Consider the following 27,281-nt stretch of genomic DNA (forward strand, 5'->3'; position numbering starts at 1 on the left):
CTGTGTTGGCTGGGATTGGCTCCAGCGGACCCCCGTGGCCCTGTGTTCGGATTCAGCGGGTTGGAAAATGGATGGATGGATGGAGAAGGAATACTTCCAGGTCATGGACTTTAAAAGGACTCCGGGAAACCCCAGCAAATTGAGCCGGAGTTGGGTGGGAGTGTGACGGAGCTGCTGGGAGTTGGAGGATTGTGTTATTGATTTGTATTATTATTGGACGAATTGTGGAGTGTGCAGTGTTTTGTGCACTTTCTAGAAGAATATTAAAGGAAGTATTCTTGGTTCTTTTAAACGTGTGTCTTGGACGTCTGTCTGACGGGTTCAAGGGGCACTATAGAGCGTTTAATTCCACAACGCATATCCTTTTCACACCCTCAAGCCACCAGACTTCCAAGAATTCAGCAAGTACTGAATTACTATTATTAATATTATGATGATTATTATAATGGGTAGTGCAGTGGTAGCGCTGCTGCATCATAGTTAGGAGACCTGGGTTCGCTCCCCGGGTCCTCCCTATGTGGAGTTTGCATGTTTTCCCTGTGTCTGCGTGTCTTTCCTCCCACAGTCCAAAGACATGCAGGTTAGGTGGATTGGCAATCCTAAATTGGCCCTCGTGTGTGCTTAGTGTGTGTTTGTGTGTGCCCTGCAGTGGGCTGGCGCCCTGCCCAAGGTTTGTTTCCTGCCTTGTGCCATGTGTTGGCTGGGATTGGCTTCAGCAGACCCCCATGACCCTGTAGTTAGGATATAGCGGGTTGGATAATGGATGGATGGATGGATTATTATAATATATGCACAGTCTGATTCTGAGTAAACAGACAGTGTGGCCACAGAAATCCAGTAAATCATAAGGGTGACCATCTTAACTTATCTGCAAAGAATTCCACTTATAAAAAAAAAATGGCAGCAAACAATTCAAGAAATCTTTAAATAGAAACTGCTGGGTGAGTGGTTTGGGTCACCAGATAAGGGAAGTCATAACAAAAAAATAATAAAACCCTCAGACATTTACCATGTCAGCCTTGCACAGATAGATTCTCATTTTTAATGCTTAACAACTTCTTCTGGATTGGCAATTATATGCAATACCAGACTTTTGAAACAGCGATAACATCACACTCCTGGGTGGGCTAGAATTGCAACGATAACCCTGTCAAATTTGATAACTTATGTAGAAAAGGATCTTTGAAAAGAAGAAATGATGTCTGAGCAGTTCATGCACCATTGTACAGACATATCTTGCTAAATGACACATTCCTACTTTTCCACGTAAATCGCAATGCCAGCATTCCAACTCTGTCCCCTAATTGCATATACAACTTGTGGTCCGGCATACCATTCTCAACACAGAGCTCATTCTCACAGCTGTGGTCACTAGCACAACTAAAAGCAGATGACAAAGACCCTTAAACATGCACCAAACCGTCTTTGAACACATAACAGTAGTCAATTTTCATAGTGTAATAACACCCTCCAGGGTGACACATTTCTAGACACAAGAAACCATTTGTAAGAAATCAGTTGGAAAAAAACGTGCAGCAGGGAGTCACGACAAATACTCCTGTATGAGCGCAAAGCACTGCAATACCGTAAATGTAAAAGTCAGAAATAATTCAAATAAGTACGTATGTATAACATATATGTATATATTTATAGAAAACAGTGCCGATCTGTCTACATTACAAAAAAATCTTCCTGAGAAAAAACATTCAACGGCTTTATTTTTAAAACTGACTTTTGTTCTATCTATCACTTTTCAAACTGAACAAAATGCTAGAGCATCATTTAAATATCATGTAACCAGAGCATATGTATCAGTAAGGTGCTGCTGGAGTATGTGAATTTCCCCTTGGGATTAATAAAGTACAGTATCTATCTATCTATCTATCTATCTATCTATCTATCTATCTATCTATCTATCTATCTATCTATCTATCTATCTATCTATCTATCTATCTATCTATCTATCTATCTATCTATCTATCTATCTATCTATCTGTTAGCTGTTGGAGTTTGGGCCTACCCCCTTAATATTAGGTTATACTGTGCTGTCTAGCAAGTTAAAGCACATAAAACATTAGTTATATTATAAAAGCAGTCTCAGATGATAGAAATGACAGTGTAACAACACTTCAGAACAGTATTTATCAAAGATGTTAAATATTAAAAAAGAAAAGAGGAATGTTTTCAAGCACGCCATTATTACATATTCGCTGTATATATTTGTCTAACGTATTGAGAATTTAGGAGGCTCATTAATTCTCTCTAAAACATTTAATCAGTTTGCACTGCCATTGTGGTAGTTACAGTAGGAGAAAGGTGTAATGAGATCACACAATTCAGCAGATGAGTCAGATGGGACACACGTAATTTCCAACAGGGATTGCTAGTTTTGTACACAGGAGCCACTCACTCTTAATTTTTATCGTACACATATTCCTGTTTACAATTGACGAACATTAAGCTTATTCTGCAGCATCCTAAACATTCAAGAGTTGCATTTTCTTTTGAAGTCAAATGGACATCAGCATGCAATCACAAGTAGGCTGACCAATGAGTCGATGGGATTTAACTGCTGGAGTTTCAGGAGGTGTTCCCCAGCTCCCCGATCCCCCGCTATATCGCGGTTCAGCTATCGTGCCCCCACTACATTTATTAATACTACTAGTCATTTAGCCCGTTACAATAATGGGCGCTAGAACAGTAGTGCATACACATTAGTAGGAACAGACTATATTAAATGGCAAGGGACCTTGACCTCATTCTTTTTGTTGGTCGTATTTTTCTTTCTTTCAGCCTTTCTTTTGTTGATGTTTAGTTGCTGAGCTGACCGTTCTTCATGGGCTGCCGCCGTGTATTGTGTGCCTTTAATTTTCTGTGACAGTAATACTGTCTTGTACGTCCGCTGGCTTGTACGTCCGTAATATACCTTTCATTTTCTCTGGCGGTAATACAGGCGTGCGCGTCGGTAATATGCCTTTAATCTCCTCTGACAGTAATACTGGCTTGTATGTGGCTGTAATATGAGTCACTGTATTGTGTACCTTTAATTTCCTCTCGCAGTAATACTGGTTTGTATTTCCGTAAAACGCCTCTAACTTTCTCTGACAGTAATATCGCACATCGTACCGTGCCCCGCGCATGCACACTTCACCAGAAGACACCCACACACGGACACCTGGACGCACATAGGGATTTTATTAAAGAGGATAGTCTGCCTCAAAGAGTGTTTTTATATATCCATGGGATTTTTAGAAAGGCTTGGATATTGTGATCAGATGTGAGTGTGTTAAGTAAAAAAAGGCGGCCATTTTCTGACTCTTTATTAGAAGGAGAACTTTAAAACCGCCTCTAAATTTAGTTGTAAGGCAAAATGAAGATTTGTAAACCGGAGTTTTACGGTTGCAATTCATGGTCCTATTTATAATCTTTGCTGAAGTATTCATAATTAACTGTGAGTGGATTTGGGTTTACAGAAATTTTAGTCAATTGTACTTGATATATAAATGAGTACTTGTAGTAGCAAGAATATTACCAAAGTCTTTTTTTTTTTACTATTGTTCTAAGCTAAATAAAGCAAATCGAATTTGAATCAGTGTTACTGACAAATAAAACCATTTAGAGATTTGTACATAAATAATGTCTTTGCAGCCTATGAACAATTACACTCTAAATTTAGTTTCCCATCAACACAATTTTTCCACTCCAAATTAGAAACTTGCCCACCTATTTCTATTCCTGAAGAGATATTGATAAATTTTGAAGACTCAGACAGCATTTCTATAATATATAAAACCATTTTAAAGTCCCTGCCTTTTAAAGATCCCAGATTACAGTGGGAACAAGGATATCTTACTCAATATTTCAGAAACAGAGTGGAAGGCAGCCACACACAGAATTCACTCATGCTCCATATGCACAAAGCATACGATTATTCGACTTAAATCTTTTATTGAGCACATCTATCTTGTTTTAAATTGTCCAAAATGTTTCCAGGGCAAGATCCAACCTGTGAACGTTGCAATCAAGCTGCAGCCTCACCGGGTCACATGTTTTGGGCATGTACCAAATTAACATAATTCTGGACCAAAATCTTTAAATGCCTTTCTGACGGCCTTGATATCACAATCCCTCCTAACCCATTAACAGCTGTGTTTGGTGGGCTCACAGAGGGGCTTAAAGTGGACAAGGACAAACAAACTGTATTTGCCTTTACTACACTATTGGCACGTAGGCTTATCTTGCTCAAATGGAAGAATCCTAACTCACCTCTTTTAAGTCAGTGGGTAACGGATGTTTTATATAATTTGAAATTGGAAAAAATCAAACTCTCACTTAGAGGATCTGTTCACAACTTTTTTTAAAACCTGGCAGGATCTAATCAATAACATTTTAGAATAAGCATTTACATTGGAGAGAAACAGTCCTTTCCCTCTATACTACTCTCAGTTGTTTTACTCAGGCTGTTGGCCTTCCTCTGTTTCTCATGGGTGGCGGTTCAATTGAATTTAGTTTTGTTAAGTTTGACTTGATTGTATGGAATGTTATATGGTTTCAATAAATTCAATAAAAGTTAAAAAAAATGTAATTTGCAAAGGAATGAAAATTATGATTATGTACAGAACAGTGTTTTCATACCTCTGTACGTACTGTAAGCAGTATGATAGGCATACCAGTGATATACCAGTGTCCGATAGTACAGTATAACACCTTTCTCAAAACAAGAGCGGCAAATTTGAAATTGGCATATCATTTTTATGAACATCTGAGTGGAATCATCAAAAAAGACACTCTCTAGGTATTAGGGGAAATGCCAGCTAATAAAGATGTATTCATTATAAGCAGAATGGGCTGTGCCATTGCTGTAAATATGAGTTTTATAATATGACTGGAAGCGTATCTGAGGGACAGGTGCTTAGCTTCATGTCAGAAATCATTAGTAAAGTTTCCTACGCGGTCATTAAGCTGCTGTTTATGCTAGATGGAGTTGGTGCCAGACAGCTCTAATTTCCTATTTGCAAGGTTAACTATAGTTGTAAATAAATTTCAGGAGTTGTTTATATTTTTCATTCATTAATTTCTTGCTGTATTCCAGGCATGTTTGATTTCTGCATTATTCCCTGCAAAGTATAAGATTTCAGTATTGTTCAGCAATTCAACTTCAATTGTCTACATTCTAGTTTAAGAGAACGTGGTATCATTAGACCACAGTGACTCCATTTTTGCTTTAATTACTTTTCGTTTTCAGAAGCTTTTTGATCTAAAGTCTTTTTCATTTGTCATTTTTCACCACATAGTCTGGGTTCTTATCCCACATTTTAATCAGCAAGAACAGAAGTAAATCAAAAGTAATCAAAGGCCTGAGACGGGTTGATCATCCAGACAGATACTGTAATTATGTTCTGTATGCTGACCTTGTCAAGCTCGTGCTGCCCGTCCACACTTGCAGAGGCGCTTGCTTGCCAGATTACCCAATTTCACCTTCTGTGGCATAAAAAAAACAGATCCGCAAGGACAGAAAACGGAACCATTTCCTTTGTGCTTGGCCCACATGGTAAACCAAAATGGAGGGCCTATCTGGATAAGCAGAAGCATGAACTGGAACAATGATAAGCTAGATAAGAAAAAATACCTGCATAACTCAAACGACAAAGCTAATAAAACAGGGAGTAGTCAAAATCAGGCAAAGTAGTTCCATACGCTAAAAGAGAAGCAGAGGTCAAAAACACTAGAAACTTTAAATTCTAAACAGTAACAAGTTATACAAAGGAACGCTTGACACACGTAACATGTGGGCATGTTTGGGGACTTAGCTTTTAAAGTTTGAGCATTTTTAATTTTTGTTTAAGAGCTTCACCAAAAGCTAAATTATCAGATTTTATTACATATTTTTGTAACCCATGTGATAAAGGCGCTATATGAGCACCAACCTGACACAGACAGACATGGGAGGCACACATAATAAAACAAATAAACTATTATTGTCTTCACCAGTGGGGCACATCTCCCCGTGTCCCGCAGCCAGAACACAGTCCCGCAAAGACAGAAAGCACAAGCACAAATAATCTCTTCTTCATCACTACTCCTCATCGGCAAGCATTGTCTCCCTCCCTCCCGACTCTGGCTCCCGGACTGCTGGCTGCTGGCACCTTTTATAGTCCACCCGGAAGTGCTCCAGGTGCTTGATCACCCATTTCCGGTTGCACTTCCGGGTGTGGCTGAAGAACCGCCCAGATGGGCTCAGGAACCCCTGCATCGCCCCCTGGTGGCCACCCCGGGTCCCTACAGGGCTATGGAATACTCCATCTCTCATGGAGCCCTGTGGGAATCTGAGGCACCACTGCCACCCAGGGGGACTGCCATCTAGCGTTCCGGGGGAGGTGATGCTCTGTCCACACTTGCTCCCCCGGTCCCTCCAAGGCAGAGGCGTCCGGGCCCCAGCCACACATGACAATGGATGGATGGATTACTACTATTATTATTACTGTTATATGTTGACAATTTTAATGTGTTTACATTGTTCACTAAAACATTACTTTTTGTGTTTTGGTCAGTTGTATTTTTATATTGCCATAGATATTACCAGACAATAAAGTTGTAACACTGAATTGTGTTTTACTTTAACTTATTGCAAGAGGCAATGACATTTACAGGCTGAAAATTTAGACTGCCTTCCAGCGACCCGAGGGAGGTATTGTGTGGCCCATGCTTGATCCCCCGGAGCATATACTGAAGGAGTGTCCCGGCCGTCCGCCACACCCAGTTTTACATTCAAAAATGACGGTGATAATAGAATGTAATTAAGTTTACTAATAGTGTAAATAAAAGATACATGATTTTTACCAGGATTTTACAATATCATGTAGTTAAAAATGGAGTCCACATAGGCATGTGGTGGCAATAAAAGCATTCATGGCAGGAGACTCCACCTCTCGTGTTCTGTTGTTAGTGGTTAGTTCTGAAAGGTCCACGGCTAACTGTAGTTTATATTTCTTAAATATAACATTTTTCAAAAAAGTACCTAATGCACATTTAAAATTGTGGGCTACACTACACCATTCTGGATAACAGGTCATTATAGCTCTTTGTGGATAAATTATAGTGTTAAAGAAATACTATAAATTATAATGTTCAAATATTGAAGCAGTGCGGTCTTTTTTACTATATTATAAATGTTGAGTATGGTGGTACGGTGGCGCAGTGGAGACCCGGGTTTGCTACCTGGGTTCTCCCTGCATGGAGTTTGCATGTTCTCCCCGTGTCTGTGTGGGTTTCCTCCCACAGCCCAAAGACATGCAGGTTAGGTGGATTGGCGATTCTAAATTGTCCTTGGTGTGTGTGTGTGTGTGTGTCCTGCGGTGGGTTGGCGCCCTGCCCGGGATTGGTTCCTGCCTTGCACCCTGTGTTGGCTGGGATTGGCTCCAGCGGACTCCCATGACCCTGTGTTCGGATTCAACAGGTTGGAGAATGGATGGATGATGAGTATTTGTTTATTCACTTCATTCATGACTAACATATCAAAAAGCCCATTTTAATAAATGGTACAATAAGTCTGTTTCAGTCTCTTTCTGCATTTATGAAGCTCTTTTCATGGGATATGCCAACACTTATGTCCCTTTTTCTTTGTGCTTCTTATTGCCTTTCTTTGTCAAACATTCCTGTCCTGTTGTGAGGCCCAGACACAGGAACACATGCCACACAGTTTACTACCTTAAACCACCTACCTGCCTTTGTTCATCGGACTTCCCTGCCTTCTTGTGGATGCCGGATGACATTATGCCAAGCAAAGGGAAGGACGCCAGATGGATGGACGTGTTACCACTTTATATATAGAGATGAGTCAATTAGGCGGCTCTTTTCCGGTTTCATTCATTTCTAGATAAGTAAAGTTGCCTGCATTTTTTACTATTGTGGTCACCAAGATCATGCAATTATAGCTGGTATAATGTCAAGGAGCAGGAGAAGTGTGTGGGTGTGACAGGGACACTGTCTCTTGCACAGGCAGCAACAACTGGCAGCAGCAGCAGTGGTGGCAGTGCACGGCTCTACTGACATCTCATTAACTTGTGTTGCGGATCTATTTTACTGTCAAGAGTAGCAAATGAACAAGCAGAAAAGGTAAAAATGTGTGAAGATGTTCTCTGCCCCATTGGTCTGAAGTATGGCTGTTTGGAATTGGCTTGTATCAGAAGCTTTTAAGTACTATGACGCCCTATTGGCTGTAGGGGTTGGACAGACAACCTATAAATTTGCTTGCTTTACCTCTCTCTCTCTCTCTTACCAAATGATGAAAGACCATCTCACACACCATGAACATGAAAAGGACAACACAATGAAGAGCACAGCTTGGCAGCCATATTGAGACTGGCATGCGGCCTGTTCTGAAGAAAGCTGACCACAAATGAGGACTTAACTAGAGACATTTTAAGTAACAAACAAGTCTGTGTGCCGCCTGAAACTACACATCAACATTTATCAGGTTGTACGGTTGCCAATATTCAAATGTACTTTGCATTTATGAATATTATCAATAATACATTGTTTAAATTGTAACTTAACTCCTGCTTGTCTTTTCCTACACCTAATTGCCTGAGGTTATAGATGTAGAAGGGATGGTGGGGAGAAGTTATATGGTACAGTACCTTATAAACAGTGCTAAGTCTGGGAGATGTGAGGTATTCTGACAAAGGCTACATATTAATAATACAAAAGAGGAAAGTAGAGTAAAATATTACTCTACCAAAACAAAATACCGCCTTATTCGATTTTCATAAACCGTACGACTCACTTGATTGAGCTGCCCTGTGGGACATCCTGAGACTTCACAGGACCTCCCCAAACTTGCTGGATATCATGGTTGGCCTGTACACTGGTACTGTGAGTGCTGTGCAGAGTGGAGGCAGGACCTCTGTGTTTTTCCAAGTTGATTCTGGGGTTTGTCAGTGGTGTTTTTTTGCTCCGACTCTGTTCCGTATGTTTGCATGGACTTGGTGTTGAGCAGGGTTGTGGGGTCCAGTGGCTGTGGGGCATCTGTTAGTGAAGAAAGATTCACTGATCTTGACTTTGTTGACAATGCTATGATCTTCAAGGCTCTGATCAGGGCTCTCGAGAGACTGAGTGAGGAGTCTGAGTGTCTAGGCTTGTGAGTGTTCTGGATAAAAACCAAGATCCAGGCCTTTAATGACCTCTTGGGCACGGCCATCAGCAGTGTGTCCGTTTGCGGAGAGAGTGTTGACCTTGTTGAGAGGTTTACTTACAGCGCATCACTTTTTCCACATTTTGTTGGGTTACAGCCTTATTCCAAAATGGATTAAATTTATTTTTTTCCTCAGAATTCTACACACAACACCCCATAATGACAACGTGAAAAAAGTTTACTTGAGGTTTTTGCAAATTTATTAAAAATAAAAAAATTGAGAAAGCACATGTACATAAGTATTCACAGCCTTTGCCATGAAGCTCAAAATTGAGCTCAGGTGCATCCTGTTTTCCCTGATCATCCTTGAGATGTTTCTGCAGCTTCATTGGAGTCCACCTGTGGTAAATTCAGTTGATTGGACATGATTGGAAAGGCACACACCTGTCTATATAAGGTCCCACAGTTGACAGCTCATGTCAGAGCACAAACCAAATGGAAGCCACTCCTTAGTAAAAGGCACATGGCAGCCCGCCTGGAGTTTGCCAAAAGGCACCTGAAGGACTCTCAGACCATGAGAAAGAAAATTCTCTGGTCTGAAGAGACAAAGATTGAACTCTTTGGTGTGAATGCCAGGCGTCACGTTTGGAGGAAACCAGGCACCATCCCTACAGTGAAGCATGGTGGTGGCAGCATCATGCTGTGGGGAAGTTTTTCAGCGGCAGGGACTGGGAGACGAGTCAGGATAAAGAGAAAGATGACTGCAGCAATGTACAGAGACATCCTGGATGAAAACCTGCTCCAGAGCGCTCTTGACCTCAGACTGGGGCGACGGTTCATCTTTCAGCAGCACAACGACCCTAAGCACACAGCCAAGATATCAAAGGAGTGGCTTCAGGACAACTCTGTGAATGTCCTTGAGTGGCCCAGCCAGAGCCCAGACTTGAATCTGATTGAACATCTCTGGAGAGATCTTAAAATGGCTGTGCACCGATGCTTCCCATCCAACCTGATGGAGCTTGAGAGGTGCTGCAAAGAGGAATGGGCCAAACTGGCCAAGGATAGGTGTGCCAAGCTTGTGGCATCATATTCAAAAAGACTTGAGGCTGTAATTGCTGCCAAAGGGGCATCGACAAAGTATTGAGCAAAGGCTGTGAATACTTATGGACATGGGATTATCCAGTTTTTTTATTTTTAATAAATTTGCAAAAACCTCAAGTAAACTTATTTTCAAGTTATCATTATGGGGTGTTTTGTGCAGAATTCTGAGTAAAAAAATTAATTTAATGAATAAGGCTGTAACATAACAAAATGTGGAAAAGTGATGCGCTGTGAATACTTTCCAGATGCACTATACCTCAGCAGTGACATTCATGTCCTGGTGACTCTTTCTAAAGAAGTCAGTAGACGGACTGGGAGAGCATGGGGGGTCATGAGGTCGCTGGAAAAGAGTGTGTGGCGCTCCTGATATCTATGCAAAAGGACGAAGGTCCAAGTCTTTAGAGTCCTGGTGCTTCCTGTCTTGCTATATGGTTGTGAGACATGGATGCTATCCAGTGAAACTGAGACGAAGACCGGACTCCTTTGGTACTGTGTCTGTTTGGAGAATCCTTGGGTACCACTGGTTTAACTTTGTGTCAAATGAGCAGTTGCTCATGGAGACCAGAATGAAGCACATTACCTGCATTGTGAGGGAGTGTCAGTTACGGCAGTATGGCCATGTAGAGCCCGAAATTAATCCAGCTCATAAGATCCTCATTGTTGAGAACCGAGCAGTTGGGGGACATAAACAGGGTGAGGGACTGGACTGTGTGTCTGCTTGGAGGGTTGTCAATCAGGATCCTGAGATGTTTTGTCATATGGTGATTGCGGCAACGCGCTGTACCAGTGCATGCCTCCCAACTTGACCTGACCTGAACTATTTTGTTTATCTACAAAACCTTTACATTTAAAGCATAAAAAACAACCTTTGTTTAAAAGTGTACTGATGTACAGTAAATGGTGCAGATCCAACAGAGAAGCTACTGCGTCAACAGTACAATAGGGTCTTAACTCTGTCTCTGTAGCAGAAGAGCGATCCCTAAAAGGTGAACTGCTGTTTGTCATATGCCATGTTTTATGTAACCAATGAAGTGGTAGGATTTTAATAGCATCAGTTATAGTGATACATACAGTACAGCAGGTTCAGCCATGCTGGATTAGGTCTAGCGGTGCAGGCTGCATGTGTTTACTTTACTGAAGGTTGTTGAGTTACTGTTAGCCCTTATAATACTGTTAAAGACAGTGGCCATGTTTATTATAAGTATACATTACATTCTCTATTAAGGCATCCAAGCCAAATGCAAGATCCACATCAAAAAAGTGGAAAAGGAGCGTTTGAGTAGTGAGAAAAGCACTATATAAATGCAAAGAATTATTATTATTATTATAAAGGGGGTGCTGCTTGGTTGAGAGAGCCCACTTCTTGTAGGGAACCGTCCTTCACTCTCCTTGCATCAAAGCTTGCAAATGACTACTTAGTTTTTCTTGTTAAAATATTGCTGAGCGACGGGCTAAAGAAAAACATTGATATAAATCTCAGTTCTCTATTTTATGCTACATTCTCTCCATGTACGTATATGAAACAGTACACAACTCCACAATGGGTTTTTTTTTGTAAAAGTGCAGGTAATTCTTCACACACAGTACTATAGAGAAGAGGCTCACTTTTGAAGAAGTGTAATGAATTCCTCCTCAGATTACAGTTCCCATTAATTGTTTTATCAAGTGAAGTTGCTATTACTGAACAACTGTCAAAATAAAACAAGCCATGTGAATTTACCATGGATATTAAAAATCAGCTCATTGTTATGCTGCCAGGTGTGCCATATTACTACTACAGTACAATTCCAATTCATTATCTGTTTTTCATTTAATGACATTAATAATCATCAGCCAAAGCTTTTGCATGCACAAACATAATCACAATACCTCACAACAAGCTATTTCTTTAAAAAGAATATCAATTAGAATAATTCATTTTCATTTTTATCCTTGCAATCATGTTAAAGAAGTGCTAAAGACAATCATTTGTGCATTTTCAAATTCAACCCTGGAAGGAATGGATGACTAAAACAGTCATCTTTAAAAGCATATGGTTTTATATATATCAGACCCAGAAAACACTGTCCCTGCAGTTCTAACAGAACTAACAGAATTTCAAAAGATATCTGGTCTTAAAATTAATCTGAATAAAAGTATACTCTTTCCAGTGAATTCACAAGCATATAAAATTAGATTGGACACCCTACCTTTTACCATAGCAGATCAGTTTAAATACCATGGGGTAAATATCACAAGTAAACATAAAGCTCTTTATCAACAAAATTTTGCCGTCTGTATGGAAAAAATTAAGCAAGACTTGCATAGATGGTCAACCCTTCATCTCACTCTAGCCGGAAGAATTAACATTGTTAAGATGAATATCCTTTCTAAACTTCTTTTTTTATTTCAAAACATTCCAATATATATCAATAAATCGTTTTTTAAACAGTTAGATTCAACAATAACCTCTTTCATTTGGAACTCAAAACACCCAAGTATCCGAAGAGCAACCCTACAAAGACCTCAGGCAGAAGGTGGCATGGCTTTACCTAATTTTCAGTTTTATTACTGGGCAGCAAACATACAAGCCATAAAAACCTGAACACAAATAAATGAACATACACAGGCTTGGTCCGCAATGGAAGTAAAATCCTGTAGTACTTCTTTATACTCCCTGCTCTGTGCTCCAATAAATGCAAGTTATTGCAAATCTCTCTATATAATCTTCATTTGGATCTTGATCTTTGTTTATCCGCGAATGAATTAGAAGAAGAAGCACTAGATGGCAGTAGAGAGACAGCTAAAACATAGGCATTGCATTAAGAATCACCTCCAGGCTTATAGTACTAAAGACTGTAGTACTCCAGTCACACCTCAAAACACAGACATTCAAACTAAACAAATTGTTGTGCTTTAACTAATCTTTATATATAATCTTCATTCGGATCTTGATCTTTGTCCGCGAATTCATGTTCCCCTGACACTGCCTTGGTTGTTACTTTTGTTTACAAACACTGTCGACACCACTCTTTATGTTTAGATGTGGCGTCGACACCGTGCTTCATTGTCGAGACTGTGGTTTTTTGTGTTTCTATCAACCGTCGTTGGCAGCACTTCGTCTAAATCGAATATTCACCCACTTCTTGGAGTCGGCATTCAGAGTATATAAGTCGGACACACTTCTGTGATTTTCCATCAGTCGGCGTTTGGAGTTCAAGAAAGAAGCATTGGTTCTTCCTTACTCTTTGGATTGCCACAAAGCAACCTGCGAGATTGGAGAAAGGTTGAGAAGAGATCGTGAGAGGAAACGACAGCGTCATGAAAACGAGACGGACTGTGAACGGAGAGAAGCAGAAATGCTCCTCCACCACCACATAATTACTATTCAGACAGTGATTCCGAGTAGGCCGTTCCTATTGAATCAATGTCCAAGGGTTTTGTTTTGTAATTTTGTTTCCCTTATAAAAAATCATAATGCTGTGCGACGAAGGGCCATTCTAACAAATTAGAAATTTTGTTAAACAGAAACTGCCCGATTTCCCCCACCTCGCACCCTCCACAATGCTGGAAAAAATACTGCTCAATTTCGAGGAATTAAACACCATTTCCGCATTATATAAAATCCTATTAGAGTCCCTACCTTTCAAAGATCCAAGAGGACATTGGGAAGAAGATCTCTTAATCAATATATCAGAAAAGGAGTGGAAGGTAGCAAAGCAGAGAATTCACTCGAGCTCCATATGCGCAAAGCATAGAATTATTCAACTAAAAATTATATATCGAGCTCATCTGTCTCGCTTAAAACTGTCCAAAATGTTTCCAGGGCAAGATCCAACCTGCGAACGCTGCAACCAAGCTCCTGCCTCACTGGGTCACATGTTCTGGGCCTGCACCAAACTAACATCATTTTGAACCAAAATTTTTAAGTGCCTCTCAGACAGCCTTGGTACCACAATCCCTCCTAACCCATTAACAGCTGTGTTCGGTGTTCTTCCAGACGGACTTGAAGTGGAGAAGGACAAGCAAACGGTGATTGCATTCACTACACTTTTGGCACGCAGACTTATTTTGTTAAATTGGAAGAATCCTAATTCTCCTCTTATAAGTCAGTGGGAAACCGATGTTTTATATTATTTGAAATTGGAAAAAATCAAATTCTCAGTTAGAGGATCTATACAAAATTTTTTCAAAACCTGGCAGGATCTGATCAATATTATTTTAGAATAAAAGAAATAACTATTACCGCATTTAATTCCCTTCTCCATCTCTTATTTACATATATATTTATTTCTCCCTTTCTTTTGCTTATTGTTGTCTTATTAAAAAGCCCTAAGCAATTCTCCTTTAGCTAAGCTCTCCTTCTCAGGGGTGGGGTTTGATTTGTCTTCAATTTTGTTTGGTTATAAATTGATCTATTTGTATGGAATGATTACAATAAAAATTAATTAAAAAAAAAATTAAAAAAAAAAAAAAAGCAAGGAATCATGGGATGAATAAAACAGTCAACTTTCACAATTAAGAAAGCCACATCGTGTTACAAACCTCAAAATGACTGTACACATTTAATGCATTTCACAAAAATATATGATCAGGTCAGCTTCAGAAGTCTTTTTTTAACATTCAGTCCTCATTATAAACTACTGTAGTTTGGTACATTGACAAAAAAATTCAACTTGCTGTGATCATTTCAAACATGGACTGAAAGACATTTAGAAAGTCTGGGGAAAGGCAAGGATACCGTATGTTCATACTGCCAGTTTTTATACACAGTCAATGCTGCCTATCTATTAAACGTTTTTGATTTGTTTAGGTGAATTAGTGAGAAGTCAAGCAAAATGACCCCTTTTATTGACTAACTAAAAAGATTACAATATGCAAGCTTCCTAGGCAACTCAGGCCTCCTCTTCAGGCAAATGCATATTGTAATCTTTGTAGTTAGTCAATAAAAGGGGTCATTTTGCTTGACTTCTCACTACATTCACAATGGCTAACATGGTACAACACCCTACTACTACAGATTATGTGAATTACAAAGCATTCCGATGATTCATTAAACTCATTGACATTTCACAAAGGTTCAAACAAACACACTGCACCCCTATAATTTTGACATTTTTTAGAATTTTGAGAGCACATGCTACTTACCACACAGAAAAAAAACCATATTCCTACTACAAACATGTGCACATAGTAATTGAAGAGCTCAGTTCCAAAATCATCCATCCATCCATCCATTTTCCAACCCGCTGAATCCGAACACAGGGTCACGGGGGTCTGCTGGAGCCAATCCCAGCCAACACAGGGCACAAGGCAGGAACTAATCCCAGGCAGGGTGCCAACCCACCGCAGGACACACACACACACACACCAAGCACACACTAGGGCCAATTTAGAATCGCCAATCCACCTAACCTGCACGTCTTTGGACTGTGGGAGGAAACCGGAGCGCCCGGAGGAAACCCATGCAGACACGGGGTGAACATGCAAACTCCACGCAGGGAGGACCCGGGAAGCGAACCCAGGTCCCCAGGTCTCCCAACTGCGAGGCAGCAGCGCTACCCACTGCGCCACCGTGCCGCCCGTTCCAAAATCAGCTAAGTACAAATGATAAATTTTGGAGATAAATAGAAAAATCAGGGTCCGTACTTAGCAGATTTTGAAACTGAATCCCTAAAACTACAGCTCTACACTGTTGCAGTTAGCAGGTTTTGAAGCTCAAACATACTTTCGGCGCATGACCAGCTGCATGAAAAGTCACAATCACGTGTTCACTAAATTTTATCAAAAGGTGTAATTAGCAGATTTTGGAACTCACATCTTCAATTTCAACTGCACTGTTTGATATTTAGAGTGGCTGCTTGTTTTTAATATTTTTTAGCTAATCCCTTAGAAAATAAATATTATCTTTCATTAAATCAATAATTTGATTGGTTAAAACGCTTAAACTTGTTTTCACTACAGGAGCTCAGCAGGATGGGGGTTTAGGAATAAGAACACACAAGAGCTCAGAAAGGAGAAAATAATGGCCGGAGGAATTTGAATTGTAAAACATCAACACGTTAAACCAGAAACAGTGCAAATTATACAGAACAGCTTTCAAATAAATCTAGGAAAAATATGCTTAAATAAATGTGTATACACAATCAATTTAAATTAAAATCAATTCAAATTAAAGTAAATATCAGTTTGCTGCAGATAGGCAATTAACCCGCTTGAATGTTTTACATGTTTGTTCATTTCTTATTGGAATTTAAAAGCAAAAGCTGAATTGACACCCTGAGTACTGCTAACTTATTGTCACCGTATTGAATACGCACTCCTTTTTTATGGGGTCTTGTTCACAAATGGATTCCTGATTTGCAGCTACTTCAACCCCTCTGTAAAAGGAAAATAACCCTTCTGATTTACTCAGTTCCTCTTGGTAAATCAAAAAAGACTGCAATAACACAACATTCTCAAGAGCTACAAGCTTAGCCCTAGACCTTCTGTAAAATGTGACACAAAGACGTAAATATGTTCTGAACAAGCCTTTCACATCAGCCATGAAATACAAGCTGAATGTCAAACAGTAGATATACAGTAGAAGAACAACCATAATGGTGCATACTGAACCAACCTGAAAGTTTCTTGTACTGTTTGTCCTGGTAAATGAGATGCAACACAAGCAAAGGCTCTTTTAAAGTCCTCAAGTGTTAGAAAACCCCGGCCTGCAAAAAGGAAAGAAGAACTGCCATAAGTACATTAGCTCAAAACATGCATTTCACTCACCTCTGGTTCATAATATCATAAAAAAAAAAAAAAAAATTACATTTTAAGTTTCTGCGTACATACAAAATCTCTTTCTGTGAACTTATTTAATGTGTAATGTCCTATTGTTGATTTACAATAGAAGTAACCCCAGAAGCCCCCTTTCCAAATAGTCTTTCAACTGAAAGTTGTGCAAAATAAATTACAAAAATAACGGCAAACTACAAATTTAAAGTATTTTCCATGTTTCCAATTGTTCCTGGTTTGTGATAACGTCATGTTTACTGCACATGAAATGATTTGCCATTAGCAGAACTGGGACTTTGCTTTAAGGCACACACTGCACTCCCAACCTACCTGGAAAGGGGTCTCTCTTTGAATTGCCCTTTTCTAAGGTTTCTTCCATTTTTTCCCTGCAAGGGTTTTTTTGGGAGTTTTTCCTTGTCTTCTTAGAGAGTCAAAGCTGGGGGGGCTGTCAAGAGGCAGGGTCTGTTAAAGCCCATTGCAGCACTTCTTGTGTGATTTTGGGCTATACAAAAATAAATTGTATTGTATTTGGACAAATACTGTATACTAAAGAGTTTAGAAGAAAATTTAAAATGACCTACAAATAAAAGTAGACTATCAAAACCATTTGATTCTTATTCAGGCTCACAGTGGGCCACAGTCTATCCCAGCAGCAACTGGGCAACGCAGAGCCCATCCCAGGGGAACACTCATTCCACACCCGGCCAAATAACATAAAGGACGCATTTCTGGAGATGTACAAGGAAACCAGAAAATTTCAGAGGAACACAAACGAACTTCATGTAGACAGTGAATGGGTGTGGTATCTGCTGGATCCAGGGATCTACAGTATCTGGCTTAATCATTCCATTCCCAGCTTTTATTTTTCATCAGTTCAGTGATGTGAACACCTGACATCTTCATTTGTGATGACCATTCATCCCGAGTGTTCATTTAATGGACATTTACACAACATCTACTTGTAAAAAACAAAATTGGACCAAAGAGAATAAAGCTGCTGCTTGAGCACGGAAAAACCAAGCAACACCCTGAGCCATATTTTTAATTTAGATTTGCTTCTCCTCATCTATTCATCCACCCAACCGTTTTTGAAAACAATTAATGACATTTGTCACACACGTGCATATGGGAAGCAACCTCAGGGCTCATCTACTGGTAATTACACTCCAAGCAAGGGAGTGGCACTGTATCTTAATGCCTTCTCTCTTCCTCCCTTTACAGAATAGTGGACAAACAGACATTCCACCTCTGATGTCACTTCTGTCTTCCAGCCTCTCTCTTACACTACATCCACCAGGAAACTGCCATCTTGGAGTCAGTAAGATAAAAACTGTTGTCTGAAGAAGATGTCTCCGCTATTATATATGTATCTTATGGGGTATACCTAGGTGGGCGGCACGGTGGCGCAGTGGTAGCGCTGCTGCCTCGCAGTTAGGAGACCCGGGTTTGCTTCCCGGGTCCTCCCTGCGTGGAGTTTGCATGTTCTCCCCGTGTCTGCGTGGGTTTCCTCCGGGCGCTCCGGTTTCCTCCCACAGTCCAAAGACATGCTGGTTAGGTGGATTGGCGATTCTAAATTGGCCCTAGTGTGTGCTTGGTGTGTTTGTATGTGTCCTGCGGTGGGTTGGCACCCTGCCTGGGATTGGTTCCTGCCTTGTGCCCTGTGTTGGCTGGGATTGGCTCCAGCAGACCCCCGTGACCCTGTGTTCAGATTCAGCGGGTTGGAAAATGGATGGATGGTATACCTAGGTGCACCAACTCTTTATGATTTGTTGTCCCCTTCATTTACACATTATGCTATTTTTCCTATATCTCTCTTATAATAAAAAATCCTGTGACAAGACAAAACTTTTTGGAAGATTTTTTCAAGTCCCACGAGTTGAGACCTTGGCCATGAGATTTTTTCAAGTCACACCTTCCTCCCAGCCATTTCCAACCACGCACACGGTCCTCTCACCTCTCATTCGTGTCAATGCTCTTGACAGACACAGTTCCTGCTCTCTCAGCTCTTATAAATTTTAATGTTTTCCTCACTTTAAGCTCCCAATTAAAGAAGACATACTATGTCCAAATCTTATTGAAGAAGTTCATCATGAAGGGTTATTAACAGAAAAAATGAGTACACAGGCAATCCTAGCACCGAGAAACTATGAAGACAAATGAATTAACGCCAAAAATGTCGATCGGTTACACGGTTAAATGCATATCAACAGACTGTGTTGAAACAGGTGGTGGTGATGGTGCGGAACATGAAAACATCAACTTACAATATCATGAAGAATATCTACAACCATTAACAATGTCCGGTCTTCCACCACACCAATTACTGTATAAAGAAGGATGTATCCAAGAAAGGTAATGTAGTACATCCTCCGCGGATAACATTAGACAACAAAGGAGATCTTGATATGCCATTCATATTAAAACATTGACAGTTTCCTGTTAGAATAGCTTTTGCAAAGACAATTAACAAATCTCAGAGCCAAACAATCAAAAAAGTTGTTTTATTTAACAGAGAGAAAGAAATGAAATTCAATCACGGGCAGCTATACGTTGCATTGTCACGATGAAAGTCCAAACACAGCATCAAAATTCAATGCGATATTAACGAAAATTTCATTAAAAAAATTGTTAAACTGAAGTTTTACAGTAAAAGTGTAAATTTAAAAAGTATTTGCATGTTAATTTCAAAGCAGAATAAAATCGTATTACACAACAAATAACTCTAACGCAACATGAAACATACCGTAGATACTCGCGTATAAGTCGAAAAATTTATGCCTTTAAAATTCATTCAAAAAAACAGGGTCGACTTATCCACGGGGCAACACAATTGTCCATAGAATTTGGGTAATGACATTGTACACTCAACGCTTCACGGTGTTAAGTCACCGGTCATCTGCCATTTCCCATGGTCTTTGAAATAATTATAAGCCAGCAATACTATTGCTAATTAGCTAGTTTTTTTCTAATTTCATTAAATAATTCTTTAAACTGTGAAATACTTGAATTTGAGCATTAGCTTTTGCAGGTTTTGGATAACAAACATACCATTAGCTGCTATGTGCAACCAGATTTGGAATCAAAAGAACCAAGGCAACGCACGCTATCAATGCGATGCAAGTGCAGCCCGCGATTCAAAAAATTTCTCTGCCTACCAGTTTGTCTCGTCTGACAGTAGCTGAAAAGCAGCATCAGGAGAGAGCAGCCTGTAGTAGTTCAACAGCGGGTGATCTGTTGTGTCAACAGCAAGCCATGCTGTCTTGTGAAGTCCGGTAGCCAGTTCGGCTCCCACAGATCAATGTCTGGGTATTCCTCCCACGCAAACCTTGCCGTAGCTGCATCGGCTGCGCAAATGTATTCAGCTGGCAGCCGATCAGCTGGCGCAGCATCGGCTGATGTCTGATCAGCTGATGCTGGCTTCTCACTTTCTTGCTCGATTCCTGATCACTGTCAATAAAATCCGATTCTGAAAAATCACAGTCCGACTCAGCGATAATGTACAAAACATTGTCTGCCGAGTGTTTTCTTTTCTGCACTCGCTTCGCTCCCTTGTAACATATCGACGCCATCTTGCCTTTGTTTACATTTCGCAACTCACGCATACGCAAGGATTAGTTGCCGAGTCAACGAGTCTAGCATTTCTCCAAGCACAGAGGGAATGCCTGTGACGTGACAGTGAGTTTTGTTGCCATTAACAGCTGATTGTCGCCCTCTATCTCTGATAGCTATCAAGTTTTACCCACGACTTATACGCGGGTCATAACAAATTTCGTAATTTTCGACTTAAACAATACACTCGACTTATCTTCGAGATCGACTAATACGCAAGTATCTACGGTAATTTACTTTCAAATTATTACGTTTTACTCTTTTTTAATATGGTTAATTACTCAATGTAATGTAAAATAGTTCTGTTATGCATATGTAACAATTCACATGAAAATAATCTGTTTAAATTGTACAACCGCATCCCCATATGCGAGCGACAGAACTGCAAAGAGGCTAACGTGTAGCGCAGGCATGGGGGTTGGTGAGCAAAGCGAGCAGGGGGCAAAGCCCCCAATTATTTATACAAAATAATGATGTTTAAAAAGTACAAAGTAATATAAATGTTATATAAAAAAACTTTATAAAAATTTTGAACGGTGTTAATGATTATAATGAAAAAGGTTAATGCTCAGACACATGAGAGAATATTTGCTTACAGTAACTGTGTCCATGTGAGTGAGTACACTGAAAACAGAACAGACACAGTAGCTTTGTACTTTTAGATTAATACACATCTCACTTTTTATACTTGAGAATTTACATAATGATAAAGAGGGAAACATCCGTCTTACACGAGACACCTTTCTAAGGAGATACGGTAAAAATTCAAAAATTTCTTTTCAACATTTAATTACATGCTGAATGTAAAACATTTTGGACTTAAAAAGAAATAGATCTGATTCTCTGATATCATTTCCAATTCATAATGCATAATTTTCTTTGCTTTCTATTGTGAACAAAAAACACCAGCTGGTACACTCATTTTATCTAAATGCCTCCTCTTCTTGCTGTATAAATTTTGTATTATTTATTTACGTTATGTTAATCACTCAAAACTGATTATGTTAAAAATGAAGGAGGGGGAAAAAGACTTGGATTTCCTAATAAGTCATAAGGATAAAAGGTGTTTCATTTGAAGAAAAGTTGAAATACTTTCCAAGTCAAATGGCTTAAAGAATGTAATACTTTATTTAAGTAAAAAGACAGAGAGAGCATTCACACTACATTTAACTCATTCTCTGCCTACTTTACCTTGGTAATATTCTGTTGGATGCATTATTGATGCCAAGGCCAGGCATTGTCAAATATGGAATACACACTGCAAATTAATAAAAGGATGTTATTTTTCTTTTTCTATCCTGAAAAATGAATTCTAAAGTATAAAAAATGCATCATATTGATTATTGATCACATTATGTAACTGTCAATGGTCTCAACTGTGAACTCAAGAAGAACACAGGTGCTCTAGCATCTAATCTCCTCAAGGTCAGACAGGGTGTTTTAGCAAGGGACCCACTTACAGAGTCAGGATCAGCCTCATCTGTGTTTAATGCCTCACTGGGACTGGGACAGCCATGTCAGAACTTTTCTTTCTTAATAATTTTCTTGCTTTAAAGTCATTTTAGTGTGTGTTCAGAATAATGTATGTGTGGATATATATTTATGTATGTGTGTGTGTGTGTGTGTATGTATGCATGTACTGACTTACTTTTCTACTTATTTACCGTATATACTCGAGTATAAGCCGACACGAATATAAGCCGAGGTACCTAATTTTACCTACAAAAAGTGGAAAAACTGGAAAAACTTATTGACTCAAGTATTAGCCTAGGGTGGGAAATGCAGCAGCTACTGGTAAGTTTCAATAATCAAAATAAATACCAATAAAATTACCGTATATTAATTGAGGCATCAGTAGGTTAAATGTTTTTGAGCATTTATTTCAAAGAAAAACAGTAAACTAGCTCTGTAAGTGGAGAAGAGAGGGAGAGGGCCAACAAAAACAAAATGGTATCTGTCTCGCTCGCATGTGTGTGAGTGTCTTTCTTGCGCGCGTGTCTCTCTCTCGTGTGTGTGTGTCTGTCTGTCTGTCTCTCTCTCTCTCACACGTGTGTGTGTGTCTGTGTGTGTGTACTGTAAACTCCAGCTTTCTGTCGGGTTGGCGGGGGCAGTGGGACCTGACTCAAATATAAGTCGAGGGTGACGTTTTTCAGCACATTTTGGGTGTACTATTCCCCACTCTAGACAGGTCATCAACAACTGCAACTGCAGTATCTACAAGAGCTGCAATTATTTCCCAGTTTATTAAGAAGTATAACGTTTTGGATCCATGGAGATTTCTCTATCCTTATTTGAAACAATATTCTTTTTACACAGAAATTTGCTAGCTTACTGACCGATATAATTCTATTGTTATCTCTGCCTATTCTCTTGTTATTCTGTAATTCAAATTGTTATGCTCCACTAATATAACTTACTGCTGGCTCCTCACCCCATTATTGGCAATGCATTAAATTCATATTTTCTTAGAGACCATGTCAAACACAGCAAATCTGAGGAGACAAACCATTTCATATGCTTCACATAAAAATAAATTGCAAACTATAAGGGCATCAGAGCTAATTACAGAGATGTTTTAAACTGATCAAGAATAAGTAAAATCATTCAGTGATATGCTCAGCAAAAAGGGCTGCCATTACAATCAGAATTTAATCTTTTGGCTCCACGGGAAACAGAGCCACTGATTTTTGAGTCATGACATTCTTTCTATGAACATAGAGAAAGGGAAAATCAGATTTTAGCTCAACATACAAAACAGAAATTCAGATTGCAAATGTAGAGATTAGCATATTACATATATACTGTATGTTAGTAAGCACAATCTACTAACATTTTTAAGTAATAGCGTAAGTCATTCTACACATTAAAGTCTAAAAAGAGTGAGACTCATCCTGATGTTTACCACTATAAAGTAGAAATGACATTGCTGAATACATTTAGGATACAGTAGCTGAAACAAAGAAGTGGATTTCTAAAATTCAGGATTGTATAAATTTACTACAAGGAGTGCCAGCCACAGGTCTAGAAGGCTATCTAGTGGCATTTAATAAAATGCTGTCTATTAGATTATACCTATTAATTCTTACTATGCTTAAGGAAGCTAAACTGAATAAAATGATGCTACACTGTACACTACACTTGAGGTCAATCTCTATTTTTCTATGTGAGAACAAAGACCTCTTTGGGAGTACATTCTACAGACTGTTCTCTCTACTGAACAATGGCTTTAGAATTCTGGAGAAAGTCTTAGGTAAAAGAACAGAGGAACTGCTCCTTTCTATAATATTACAAGATCAGACTGGAATCATTAAAGGCAGACATTTAGTGTCAAAACTTTGAAGATTGTATAGAGTAATATATCACCCTACATTATCTTAATTTTCAGAGATTCTGTTTTCTTTGGACACAAAAATAGATTTTGCTATACTTGAATGTGATGTCTCTTTATCACCAAAAAGTTTTACTATTATTGTAGAACCCCTCACTATCTGTCTTTAGAAGCATTAGAGATAAAAGAGATTATAAGATATGAACTTAGGCAAAACCTACTCCCCTAATGGCATGATGGTCTATTTCTTGGATCTGTACTCTTTGCTGTTATTCATATCAAATCTATAGGATGAATGCTACAGAAATGTTCTCATTGTTGTGAGAAGGAAGAAACAAACCAGGAGATAATTTGTAAAAGGGCTAGGCAAAAGAATGGTGAGAACAAAGCAAGATCAAAACCAGGAAAAACATGAGGGCCAAAATCTCTTTGAAACAGTGGACACAATAAAGAATAGTTGAAAATGAAGTCAAAACCCAGAACAAACCTTCAATAATCTCTTTAAAGGTTTCCTACATTAGAATTCTTTTTTAACAATGGCATACCAAACAGTTCATTGTCACCATATTATATAAGGAAACCTGACATCACTGGCAAAAGCAATTATATGCACAGGACAGTAAACAAAATGGCAGTGCGATTTAAAACAAAAAAAAAACTAGATGCTAAAATAAACCAACAATATCAAAATGAAAACAATTCATAAAACTTGCAGCATAATGAAAATCAATTCTTCATATTTAAAAAAAAAACTAAAGACCACAAAAAGTCAGCAAAGAGACACCATAGAGACCAGGAGTAAGAATTACAACATCAGCATGCACGTTTTTCTCTTGGGCTGTGAAGATACACACGCTGAGACTTTGGAGAAAGGCAGAAGACAATGAAACTGCACTCGCTTGGTTAGCCACAGAGAAGAAATTTGTTCACACTCCTAGAAGTGCGCATTGGCCTAAGCTCCAGTCACTGCTAATTACTGCCAATTTACCAGCAATCCAGTGGTGAATCATTCGCTGGTTTTACTGTCAGAGACCATTTAAAGCACAGAAGCTGTCCTCAGATAACTCCATGTGCAATAATCATATAGTTCAGCCTTTTTAGCCCGCACAGTATTGAATTCATGGAACTCACTATGTGTCTAGGCCATTACAGATTTCCATCCATCCATCCATTTTCCAACCCGCTGAATCCGAACACTGGGTCACGGGGGTCTGCTGGAGCCAATCCCAGCCAACACAGGGCACAAGGCAGGAACCAATCCTGGGCAGGGTGCCAACCCACCGCAGGACACACACAAACACACCCACACACCAAGCACACACTAGGGCCAATTTAGAATCACCAATGCACCTAACCTGCATGTCTTTGGACTGTGGGAGGAAACCGGAGCGCTCAGAGGAAACCCATTACAGATTTCTATATATTCAATGGGGATACATCCTTTGGACTGCTAAGTTTCAAATATAATCTTCCAGCAACGCAATTCTTTTTCTATATATAGTACAAGCTTGAAACTTTGTTAAAAGAAACCTTCCCACCTTCCCAAATCTTCCATCAATATTTATCACTGTGTTTTCAAGTCCTACAAAAATATACAGTATTTCCACAATTTACCCACTGTAAGTGCGAAGGTGAATGAACTGGCATCCCGACCAGAAAGGAGGGTGGTTCATTACCCAGACAAGGAGGCCATAAGGGAAGGATCTGGATAGACAGGCACCCTAACCAGGTTCGTTCCTGACCTGGAAGATATAATGGAAGAATAGGGAAGGTCTGTTTCTTGACGTTGTATAATTCCCCAATATACCAGGATGCAGTATTCTTCTGGTAGAACACCCACTTGTAAACCTGCAGGGCATCTTGGGAGTTGTAGTCCTGATGGACAGCCCTGTCAGGGTACTTGGGTGTCGCCAGAGAGGTCTTACTTTAAAGAAGTCCTGACTGATCTGGTAGGGCTTCCTGGGTGTAATCATGTAAAAGACACTGAAAGCCCTCCACGTTTTGGCATAAAAGAAGCAGCTCGACCTCATCCAGGCAAGTCAGAGTTGAAAGAGGACTAAAACAATGCTCACCTGGAAGGAGAGGAAGGAGAAGAATTATTTTGAAGTTAAGAAGCCTGAAAAGGTGCAGTCTTTGAATAACAACCCATATCTTTTGAACCCATGACTGTGGTCATTGAATTCTGTTGGGGGTTTGGGGCTCGGTGGCAGCCCCTGTTGGTCACACCACATATGATGTAAAGCAATGATTGGAACCAGATCTTTCAATTTTAGTATGGATAAGGACTGGAATTCAACCATCCAGAAAATAAATTTTTTAGTTTATGCAAAGCATGCTACAATTCAGCTAAAAATGTACATTGCACACAACTATTTAATCTAAAATTATCTAAAATGTATTTGGGACAGGTTCCAAATTGGGAATGATGCCATTGTGTACAATGCCTTGTTAGGGCATATGTTTTGGGCATGCCCTATATTCAAAACATTTTAGAGAAAATTTGAACAGCTGTCATACAGTCTTGGATGTAAAATTCCTGCAAATCATTTACTGCAACACCATCAGATGGTGTATAGGGTTATTACTGTCACATGCACAGATTTGATGAAATGCTTCCTTGCATGTGCTTATCCACATGTCATCGCTCTCCAGCCCCATAATTAATACAGATTCATTACCTCCAAATTTCTGATAAAAATATAGAAAACAAAAGATTGTGCTATTGACATTTGTTCTTGCAGTTCACATTACTTGGCATCATATCATTTTTTTAGTATTTATGTTTATCCTGGTTGCTCAGAAGAAGTAAACACAATAAAATAAAATATACAATATAAATTATGGACGCATATTAATTGTTGTATAATAGCTATAGCGATAAAAAGAGGCCTGAGCTAGAGAGATGTAAAAAATTAAAACATGGCGATGGAATTGAGTAAAGTGCATTTCTATTGTGCTTACCATATGTGTGGCGCCAGATGGGATACAATTATGCAAAGAGAAATTTATTGTGATATCCTACACTACATTGCTCCCGCGTCAACTCATTTTACTCCAATGGAAGACACCTAGCCCATCCTTCCTAACTCACCACTCTCCTTAACTGAAAGGGAGAGTGACGTCTTATATTATATATAAAACTAAAAAAAGAAATTCCCTACCAGGAACAGCCTAAAGCTTTTGCAGAATGTAGCAAGAAATCATTAATTCTATTCTAAAATAAATATGCTGGGCCTCTGCTCTGCTCCTCTGCTTGCTTTCTCAGTACGGCTGTCCCCTCAAACATCCCCCATACCCCCTTTACAAGCATAATGACTTCCTATAAAACCTCTCCTAAGATGAACTCTCATAATT

General features: G+C 39.3%; 1 protein-coding gene across 1 annotated transcript in view; it reads right to left on the reverse strand.

Annotated features, from left to right (window-relative positions):
- Positions 1 to 27,281, reverse strand: part of efcab11 (EF-hand calcium binding domain 11) — a 341,957-nt gene that overhangs the window by 206,182 nt on the left and 108,494 nt on the right. Inside the window, exon 5 of the mRNA XM_028821977.2 lies at positions 16,833 to 16,923. Coding sequence (XP_028677810.2) covers positions 16,833 to 16,923 — 91 coding nt within the window. The remainder of the gene's footprint in view (positions 1 to 16,832; positions 16,924 to 27,281) is intronic.

The sequence above is a fragment of the Erpetoichthys calabaricus genome, chromosome 16 (assembly GCF_900747795.2).
Source record: "Erpetoichthys calabaricus chromosome 16, fErpCal1.3, whole genome shotgun sequence".
In the NCBI taxonomy this organism is placed as follows: Eukaryota; Metazoa; Chordata; class Cladistia; order Polypteriformes; family Polypteridae; genus Erpetoichthys; species Erpetoichthys calabaricus.